This window comes from Petaurus breviceps, unplaced genomic scaffold (assembly GCF_028583685.1).
Source record: "Petaurus breviceps papuanus isolate PSGF00001 unplaced genomic scaffold, PetGlider_PUasm1.0 38, whole genome shotgun sequence".
NCBI classification, from domain to species: domain Eukaryota; kingdom Metazoa; phylum Chordata; class Mammalia; order Diprotodontia; family Petauridae; genus Petaurus; species Petaurus breviceps.
The window spans coordinates 31,107,371-31,118,355 of record NW_027186304.1 but is presented as its reverse complement, the minus strand read 5'-3'; the positions used below and the strand labels follow the sequence as shown (position 1 = coordinate 31,118,355).

The 10,985-nt window shown below is 40.0% G+C and overlaps 1 protein-coding gene across 2 annotated transcripts in view; it reads right to left on the bottom strand.

Annotated features, from left to right (window-relative positions):
* Positions 1-4,166: 4,166 nt before the first annotated feature.
* MYOM1 (myomesin 1) overlaps positions 4,167-10,985 on the bottom strand; it is a 171,172-nt gene continuing 164,353 nt past the window's right edge. For both annotated transcript variants that reach the window (XM_069099711.1, XM_069099712.1), the window contains 4 exons: positions 10,727-10,763; positions 10,461-10,483; positions 7,909-7,964; positions 4,167-5,011 (listed from right to left, as the gene is read on the bottom strand). In XM_069099711.1, coding sequence (XP_068955812.1) covers positions 4,715-5,011; positions 7,909-7,964; positions 10,461-10,483; positions 10,727-10,763 — 413 coding nt within the window. In that variant the 3' untranslated portion in view covers positions 4,167-4,714. The remainder of the gene's footprint in view (positions 5,012-7,908; positions 7,965-10,460; positions 10,484-10,726; positions 10,764-10,985) is intronic.

Genomic DNA, 10,985 nt, shown 5'->3' with positions numbered 1-10,985 from the left:
TTTTTGCTTTTTGAAGGACATTTGGGGTTAAGTGACTTGCCCAAGGTCACACAGCTAGGTTTGTGTTAAGTGTCTGAGGCCGGATTTGAACTCAGGTCCTCCTGACTCCAGGGCTGGTGCTCTACTCACCGTGCCACCTAGCCACCCTGGGATGTTAATTCTTATAACTAATTGATGTCAATAATAGGGCTTTGGTTGTTTATAAAATGAAGGGATTGGATTAGATGATCTTAAAGATCCCTTCCTCACTCTAAATCTATGGTTTGAGGAGGTGCATGAAATGATGAAGTGATTCACTTCTATGGATTCACAAAATCAAGCATTTTGCCTTGACCTGAATGTAATCCATAGATTCTTCTATATCACAAAAGTGTTATAAGCTAGGTTTCTGAAAAGAGCAAGTAGATATTTTTTACCTGTCCCTTGTAAAATTTGCAAATAATTTTGGAGACTGAACATGATTAATTGAAGGGATGTACACAGTCAGGACTGTGTTGGATCTAGGTTGTATGTATACAGGAGAGTCAATTATAAAATGTTCAAGTGTGAGCATTTATATCTTGAATATCGGTGCTATAAGTCAGGGCTTGATTTATTGTTTTTATGCTTGTCTAGACTTAAGAAATTGGTAGAATAAATGTTTAAAATGAAGATTAAATTTAAAAGTGGATCTTGCATATATTTTTTCTCCTGGACAGTTCATGGTTAAATATTTGCCAGCATACCACCATGACACAGCTTACTACTGTTTCTAGGTTATTTTCATTTCTTTTTTTAAAGCAAGGTACAAATGACCATTAGCTTCCAGTAGTGGTAGAGTGTGTATGAGCATCAGTAATTAAAATACCTGATTGGCAAGCTCCATCACGAACGAGTCATGGGTTAGAAAGACAACTAGAGTTGGACACATACCTAATTAGGACCTAAGGTCAGAATAATTTCCTCCTTCATCCTGTGGAACACAATATAGACTACCCCTTCAGGTCAAGTAAAACTATTTTATTTTTAGTGAATATTGTTGGTAGATTTCTACTCAGTGACAAATCCTCTTTGAAATGGGAAGAGATGAGAATGGAGAAGGATAAAATCTTCTATGTTGTGAGTTTCAATTACACATCCCTAAGCAGAAGGGTCTCCAAATACCTTATAGCCTTGGCACTGTGGGTGGGGCATTTTCATGGACTGCTCTGCAATTTAGGATCTACTTGGTGTGTCTTTTAACCTGTGAATCTTTTTTTTGTTGGAGGGGAGAAGGCAAGGCATTTGGGGTTAGGTGACTTGCCCAAGGTCACACAGCTAGTTAAGTGCCAAGTGTCTGAGGCTGGATTTGAACTTAGGTCCTTCTGACTCCAGGGAGGGTGCTCTATTCACTGTGCCACCTAGCCGCCCCAACAATACACTTTTAAAGTTCATACATTCCAAGTGTCCAGCACTGTGCTCAGCACATAACTAGCACCTAGCAAGTGTTATACTGAAATGGTGCACATTCACAGTGTGCCAATTTCAGGATTTTTTTTCCTTAAGGGGCTGGTTCTTTGTAAATTGTGTGTGTGTGTGTGTGTGTGTGTGTGTGTGTGTGTGTGTGTGTGTGTGTGTGTGAGCTGTTAGCATTTTTTTTAATATTTTTTTTTCATTTTTCAAATGCTTTAACTTCTGATTTACATCATTCATTTTTGCCAGATTTTGAGTTACAAATTTTCTCCCCATTTTGCCCCTACCCACCGCCCCAAAATAGCGGTCCCACAGGATATCCCCTCCTCCAATCTGCTCTCTCCCATATTTTCTCCCATACCCCTTTCGACTTTTCCAGTGAATCTCTATGCCCCAGTGCCTGTATATCTTATTTCCCAATTACATGTAAAATAGCACCAGGGTGGTACACTATTCACTGTGCCACCTAGCTGCCCAAACCTGTGAATTTTACACCATAGGTTTAGGTTGGTGTAGCAGCAAGCACCCCAGCATCCCCAGGGTGGCTGCCAACACAGGTTCTTAGATCTGCTTCTCTAAAGGAAAGCAACTCAAAATGGGTTAACAATCTTGCTTTAATCAATCAAACTTATATCATTTACCTAGTTCAGGGGAAAAAGGTCAGCACTCCGAACTTCAGAGTATACAGACAGAAACATTTCAAGCAGACAGGCTTCCAAACTGTCCAAGCATTATATCCATACCAAATCACAGGTACCAGAGAGGGAAGCATCAACATCTGGGTTTTTCAAAGCCGGGGGGCTCTCATTGGCTGTCCAGAGTCTCATCTGGTCAAATCACACAACACTTCTCAAAGTGAGCCCCAAAGCAAAGCCTCACATCAGGGCTTATATAGCATTCTCCTGGCTCAGAGAATGTAACAACCTTCTTGACCCCCTGCCCAATCACAAAGTATCTCCTGAGAAACAAGCCTCCCACCACAGGTTCCAGGTGCACTTAACCTAGGGGCAGGGAAGATCATTAAATTTACATTCCTATAACAGTTGGTTCTGTATGCTTTGTAGAATGTTTGAATAGGAAAGGACCATAGCAGAGATCTAAACCAAGCTCTTCATTTTACAGATGATATAATTGAAGTAAAGAAAGGGAAGATACTTTGCCCATGGTCACAGAGCAAATTACTGGCGGAGCTAAGATCCCAAATCCCCAGACTTTCCTTCTAGTACTTTATCCAACACACCACAGCACAATGCCTACAACTTGGGACTTAAAAAAAATTTATATAAGGCTATATATTTACAAAGCACAGAGCAAACATTTCACTTGAGGTTTACAACAACCCTGAGAGGAAAGTTATGTTATGTAAAATGCTAAATGTTAGCTGTTAATAAAAGCAGAATAGTATAGAACATTGGACTTTGTTAGTTAACTTAGGGTTAAGCTCAAGCCTTGGCTCTTTCTACATATATGACTTCTTTGAGCACCAGCTTCTTCATCTGTAAAATGCAGATAAAAATCCTTCCACTATTATTATCCCCATTTTACAGATGATGAAAACTAAGGGATGATAAGAGTCACATTATGAGTTTTTGTTGTTCAGTCATGTTCAACTCTTTATGACTCCATTTGGTGTTTCCTTGGCAAAGATACTGGAGTGATTTGCCATTTTCTTCTCGAGTTTATTTTATAGATAAGGAAACTGAGGCAAACAGTGTTAAGTGACTTGCCCTGGGTCACACAGCTAATAAGTGTTTCAAGCCAGATTTGAACTCAGATCTTCCTGACTCAAGGCTCAGTTCTATCCACTGTGCCACCCAACTGCCTGCTTTATGGTATAGCACTGTGTTGTAGATAGGGACTTGAGCTTGGAATCAATACGACATGAGCTCATATCCAGCCGCTGACATTTACTAGATCTGAAAACCTAAACCAGTTTTTTAACCTCTAAGTACCTCAGGCAACTTTCTAGTACTTATATACCAAGTCAGAAGGGAGTTGAAATCTGCACTGAGGCAGGCAGTTCCAAACAGGGAGCTCTTTTGGCTGAGTAAATCACAGATCCTTCCAGTATTCACGTAGTACTTGCATAACCTACTTCACAGGGTCATTGTGAGTGAAACACTCTTCAAATCTTAAAGAGGTATTTAAATGCAAGTTAAGTAAAGATATTATTGCAGTTTTTCATAACATCAGGTCCCTGAAGTTTGGAGAATAAGTAATTTGCCCAAGGTCATTTAACTAACAAGCAATGGAACTAGGCCTCAGCTCTGTTTTCTGACTCCCAGGCAGTGCAGTGTGATGTTAGCCAATCATTCCACCGTTTGGAATATGTTTTCCTTCCTGAAACAGCTGATGTTCATGCTCTGATCTGATGATCATTGCAAAGTAGATACAATCTAGTTCATTAAGATGATCAAAATGACCTAATTGTCTACATCGTGGTTCAATTATTATAGATGGCTTAACGATGAATGAGTTTGACAATGTGGTAAGTGGATCGATTGTGTGGCAACTGGCCCCTTCTGCTCCATTCATTTGCTTGCAAATGATCGAATTAGTTATTTCTCAAAGGCACTGCCTTTACTTGTATAAACCTCATGAGAGCAGTTATAAAGAGGGTTAACATTTCATTAAAAGTCTTGGAGAATGAATTTTTTAAAAAGACATTATGTTGGATAAGTTCTGTCATGGCCAACAAAACTAAGAAGTAGTATTTTAAGAATCAGGGAAACACATTGATGGTTAAAAAGAAAGGTATTTGAGCCTTTATTTGCCAATAAGGAGGAGGTTTCAGCATCAAAACAGGATTGACACAACTTACAAATTTCTATTAGGGCCATACATGGAAAACACAGGTTGGTTTAACACGTTGTCTTAGCCAGGCTATGCTACTTTATATTCTAATGATATTCTCTAAGACCTTCTATGCTAAAGACTCTCTCCAGCTACTCTAATGCTCTAGAAAGCTTCTCTTTGCCCGTGACTTTTCTCCCCAACAACCTCATCTTGCTTTTTTTCTTAAAACTATACCTTGCTATTTATTTCCCATGTCATTTTCTTAGAAAATTATATAATTGTGAAGGAAAACTGTGAAGGTGGCCCTCGTCAGTGGATTTTGTGGGCGCAGGGGAGATTTCACAGTTATGCCTGTGGGGCAGCACTAACATAAGAATTCAGCAGACGGTACAAAGACTGCTTCTTATCTTCTGCTCAAACTACTTGCTTTCCCCTATCTCAGGCCTTCTCATCTCCGCTCACATACCTTTCTTCCTTAGCCTAAAGTTTACTTTGTCTTCTTAGCTTGTTTTGAGGTCTCAGAGGCAGCTTTTGCTGCCGTCTCCTCCTCTGGGATGAACACACTGACAGTAAAGTCACTTGTCTCCGTGCCATAATTGTTTTTCACCACCAAGCTGTACTTCCCAGAGTCATTCGTTTGGACGGCAGTAATGGTGAAGTAGGCTGTCTTTCCAGCCTCTAGCTTCAGTATACAATGCTCATCTGCAGCCAGTGGCTTTTCATTCTTCAACCAGGAGATCTCAGGACTGGGATCACCCCACAGGTTGCAAGTGAGATTCAGTGCCTGAAAAGGACAATTGATAGAGGAGAGAAGGCAGTGAAAGAGATGATTATCTAAATTAAATAATAATTTCCAGAGTAATCCATTGAGTTCTCTGTTATGATCAGATGGGAAGGATAGGCATAGGCATCATGGACCAGTGGCCATTGGCTGCTATGTATTTGTCTCAGTGCTAGATTTGTTTTTAAGTTAAACTTTTCACCCTAAGAATCCACTAAACAAATAAATTCTTTTCTTCTTTTTTTTTTTTTTTTTTAGCAGCAATTGGGGTTAAGTAACTTGCTCAAGGTTATATGACCGGTTATTTCTTGGTGTGGTACTAAGTATCTGAGCCTGGATTTGAGCCCCAGGTCATCCCGACACTGGGGCCGGTGTTCTTACTCACTGCGCCACCACCTGGCTGCCCCAACAAATAAATTCTTTAGGACTGAAATCTGATTTTGGAAGACTTGGAGACTAATGGTTATCATTAGCTTCAAATGTCATAAGGAAGGATGGCTCCTTCCAATCTTACTCATCACTCTTTCATAAATACTAACTGATCACTTTTGCTGTAATGTAAAATTCTAATTCTGCCACAGCAGTCAAATCTCATTGCCACCATCACCACTTGTGTATTTTTTCATCATATTCCTTGAATGGCAGTCAGCTGTTTTGAACAATCTAACTTATTTTGAGATTTATTTGCCTTTGTTTTCTACTTTTCACAAAAAACACATTCAATCTGTGGCTGTCCTGCCAAGATTCTTTTCTAAAGAGAACATTTCCATTTATTTCTAGCCACCTGTATCAAAATAGGTCTGTTGCTACATTGTATCCTAGGATTTTGAGTGGATAGGAGCCTTAAAGGTCACTTAGTTCATGTGTCCCCATTTTACAGATGAGGAAACTGAGGACCAAAGAGGTTGAGTAATTTGTACTAAGTGCCAGAGCAAGGATTAGAGCCCAGATCTCCTAATTGGGTTCAGAAAATTTAGACCAGATCAAAAAGACCAACATCTTAGATGAAAACGTCATTATGTCTAACATTTCAAATTTTATTCCACCACTTTTCTTACTGATGTCCTAAATCAAAAACAAAGTAGCTTCTTTGAGGGTAAAGGCTATTTCCCACTTTCTTTTCATATCCCTAGTACCCAGCACTGTGCATGAGACACAATTGGCACTTAAAAAATGCTTGTTGGTTTGTATTGAATTAGATTGGGATGAAAAGACCTTTGATCTTTTTCCACCTATGGAGACACTGGCTACTATATCAAACCTCCCTCACACTAGAATGTTTAATTTGCCTTATAAATTGTTATATGTCATATTACAAATGTCTATTATATATAATTTATATTATAATGATTATTATATTACTATAAATTATGTGTCATAGTGCTGTATTGATTGTCCTCGGGTGTTTCTATTGATATGGGAAAGAGTTTCCAGATGGTCTTGTTAATTTTGACTTTAATGACACACACCAAGGAGATGTGTATGTGGTCAAAGATGCCTATTCTCTGATTTGATGATGGACTCGGAAAAAGCCTAAACATCTCCATGTGCTGGCTTTCCTGGCTTCCTTCTAGTCCCAACTAAAATTCTCCCTTCTGTAGGAAGGCTTTCCTATTCCCTCTTAATCCTAAGGCCTTCTCTATTTTTATTATCTCCAATCCAGCCTATATATAGCATGTTCGTGCATCGTAGTTTCCACATCTTAGACTGTGAATTCCTTGGGACCAGGGACTGTTTTCGGTTTGTTTATTGGTTTGTGGGTTTGGGTTTTGGGGGGTTTTTTTTGGCCTTTTATTGTATCCCTAGAGCTTAGCACAATGTCTGCCACATAGTAGGCACTTAATACATATTTATTGACTGACTGATAGATTAAAACCAAATGGGTAGAAATCAGTTCTTCATCTAAAATGAAACTATAGAAATACCTCAATTTCAAATGCAACTTCAGTATCATTGAAAGAGGCAGAATAGTAGATAGAGATCTGGCCTTGGAGTCAGAGAAACTCAGGTTCAAGACCTACCCTTGATACATACTATGTGATATGTTATTTTTCATTTTTCAATGCTCCAGGCTACAATCTAAGATTGCAAGTTATGAAGAGTTGTAGCTTTGCCTTGATAGAGGGAGTTCCCTAAACTGATGAAATCCCAAGTCTGGACTAAGAGGAGAGAGAGAGAGGAAACACTGAATGTTTTTGAACAGAGGCATGACGTGCACACATTTGTTCATAAAGATTTATCTTGTGGTAGTGTGATGGATGGACTGGAGGGGGAGATTGTAGAGGGGAGGGGACCCTTTATAATGTTATTGCCCTAGTACAAGTGGGTACTAAAGTGCACATATAGTAGAATGGTAACAGTGGAGATGTATAATAGGCATTGGATCTGAAAAATAGTTAGGAGGTAGAAATCGGTAGGCCTTGAAACTGTCTTATAGCTGCTGTCTTTCTCTGGAACTTCCCTCAGCTCCTGGGGCCTTCTCACCTTGGAGCACTTCTTTTCCATGTTGATCCCCTTCTCCTATCGGTAAATTCATCCCAGGGTTTGGGGAAGGGCCCAAGTGGGGCACTAGATTGTAACGTCCCAGAAGACAGGTACTGTCTTTTGCTTCTTTTTTTTTATCCTCAGGGCTTAACACAGAGCCTGGCACATAGCAGATGCTTCATAAATGTTTATTGATTATTGTCTGATTGATTTTTCTCCTGACTCATTGTTCAATGTAAATACTGTGTCCTTGTGCATACCTTTCCCCACTCCCCAATCTGTTTTCAATGACCTTTTATGTGTTGTCTTCCCCTATTAGACAGTAAGGTTTTTGAGGACAGAGACTGTCTTTCTTTTTGCTTGTATTTGAATTCCCAGTGCTTAGTTAGCACAGTGCCTGGTGTTCTATGACATACCTTGCCTTCCTGTATGGTGACCACATCTGGCAAACCTCCCAATACCCGGGCACGATCTGAAAACATACATATTTCTACTGAGTATCTGCAAAGTTTCAAATGCTTACACTATAGATAAAATCATGTCTATTAAGTAATTTTCTGTTTTCATTTCCTTCCCTCTATTTTTAAAAATAACTTAAAAATCTACTTGCTTCCAATTTAAGTAAAAAAAATGATGTAGATGGTGCTTTGGGATTTTTACTTGCTAATACAAACAGACACATGCATATATATTTTCCACCTCTCACAAACATCTTTGATAACTTTGCCCCAAATGAAACCCATTCTTGACTTGAGACCATTCTGTTGTATCAGAGAGGAGGCCTACTTCATAACTTTTGTCTGTTTTCTTGCTCAGACAACTCTGGAGCTGAATGAAACTGCATCTGGAGTTTTGTATGGAAGAGAATGCCTTCCAGGGCCATCTGAGACTAATTTCTGGGCTTCCCTAGAATTAGAAATAGTTAAGTCGTACAGGGGAATGTATACCAGTCAGGCTTGCACATATTGAACTTATTTATAAACTTCTTTAAAGATCTTGTCCATAGTCCCCCAGTAGCTGGCTAACAATGCCCTGGTAGATGATTCCAACTCAAGCCTCACCCCCAGCCCCCAACTCTGCTATCTTTAGATGCATCTCCCATTTTCTATAGACTGCTTTTTGAATTTTCTACACATTCCACCTCATTTTCCCTGAGTGAGGCTATAAATATAAACAGGCACCTGCAGATATTATGATTTGTTTCTTTTCAAACTCTACCTTCATTTTTGTCCTGTGACCTAGTTCCAGATCCCTCTCTCAACGTAGGGAATCATACCCTTACCTGCTCTGCCCAAAGGGTGCTTGGGTGCTCTGACCAAAGGAATATAAATTTTGATAAACTTGCAAAATATCTTGGGGTTTAGGGGCTAGATTTCTTTTTTAAGGATCATGCCTTAAACCCAAATCACTCTGACTCTCATTGATTGGCCAACAAGAGGTCCCAGCCCAAGTCTCACTTGGTTGTTAAACTAGTACAGTATTTCTGGAATGGATAATACTTTTCTACTCCTAAAGAGTCCATATGTATGTATACAGTCGATAGCTTTATAGATGGGCCTGAACATCCCTAAAACCGGGGCACACTACTACTGGGACCAAATACAACTGGCCAAGTGAGGCTAGATTTGTCCTGGGAGATGGGCTGGGGAATATAGTTTATTCATCCTTGCTCTTAAGGTTTACATGAATGCTCCAATGCACCTCCTGCCTCCATAACACTCTCCGTTCCCTCTCTTTGGTGAGGGCCCTAGAAAAGCATACACTTACTTAGATAGAGGAAAGATTCTAAGTTCTCACCTCTTGGTGGTAGGAGAACTAAAGGTAGGTCTCTAGAGTCTACGTGCCTTGAGACACCACATGGAATGTTTGGGGATGGTGGTCAATCTCCCGGGAAGCATGGACGATTTGATTATTTCTGCCCAGTGACTAAAAATTGGGAGACGATTAAGGTGCCCTGCTAACCCTCAGGTAAGTGGTTTTAGTTCCCCTACCTAAGAAAGGAGCCAGTGCTGTCTTAGGAAGCACAGAGCAGAAGGGGCACAACAAAAGAAGGAAGAGAGACCATGTACCCTTGGGAAGAGAAAGAATGACCTGACTTCTGGGCAACCTTCTGGCATTTACAGACAAGTACTCAAAAGGAGGGAGTCCTTGGCCTACCTGCCACCTTATTACCAGAGCTGTATGCTCTGTTGAAAGTTAGAATTACCAGCTAGATCAGGAAAGGAGGTCTTATATCTATCTGCCTTACAAATATCTAGAGTGCCCATGAAGAGCTGGAGGGCTTCAGAGACGAGGAGAAGATCCTTGAATGGGAGGCAGGTAACCGTATTGGCAGAGAGACCAGAAGTTAGCAACACCAATACCACAGTGCCTAAATTCTAGCTAGAAGACAGCAGAGGTGCCCCAGTGGTCACTCCAAAGGAGAGTGAGTGGATGGCATCTATGCAGTGGTCAGTCAAGAGAAGACTACATCAGCAGAACATGATATATGCCAGTATAAGAAGATAAGCCAACCAAGAAATGCAGGTGATATCAGGCAATACTTTTGTGGTCCATTTTGTGGGATTGCGGGGATTCGAGTTACTATGATTTGCCGAATGAAGAAGAATTTACCAGATTTCACCCCACTTTGGTAAAAAATAAAAATTCCTTTCCAATAAATGCCTATAAGTTGCTGTCAAGTTCCTAGGTTTTCAATAGAGATAATCTTAGCTTTCTGGGTAGGATCTCAAGGCAAGAAGAGTACAATAGTTCCCTAAAGTAACCCGGGTCCTTTTCTCCTGTCATGAACGTCTTTGACACTCAGATCACAATGGAAGTGTGGTCACAAGTACTTAAGACAAATACATCTGGGCAAAATGTCCATGCAAACTATGCATTCGCTCTTCACAATCACAATGGTGAAGTAAAAAGGTTATTCCAACTCTAAACCTTTTTCTGTAGTCAAATGTGAAAGTTGTTCACTTACTTTTCTCTGCAATGGCAGCTTGTCTGGATTTGGAGGAACAAAAAGAAAAAAAAAAGAATGCATGTTAGTATTGATTCAAGGTAGCTAGCCTGGCCTGCCTCTAATTGCTTCAGAAAACCCTTGCTGCACAATGGAGCAGCTGGGAGTCCAGCTTTGTACGTGTAAAAAGACCCTTTTAAAAAAAGTGAAGATCAGCAGAAACAGTACACAGTGTTCCCATTTCAATTAGGGCACTTGAAACCATGCTTGCAAGGAAAAGGACTTACTTCAACCTCTGGAATTCAGCAAAAGCTTCATCGTAGGCTGCCAACAGAAGAAAAACAAATGAGAGTGTTTTCTTATGGAAAATATACGACCCACAGAGTTAAATTATAGTAGTTACCTTTACACATGCTTTGACTGAGACTGTGTCTCTTTGCTCTAAAACTTGAATTTACTTTAAAATGGAAAAAAATGGTTTTCTGCTCCCCGGGTGGCAAATATAAAATGTTAAATTTTAAGGTCTTTTGTGTAGGGAGACAGACA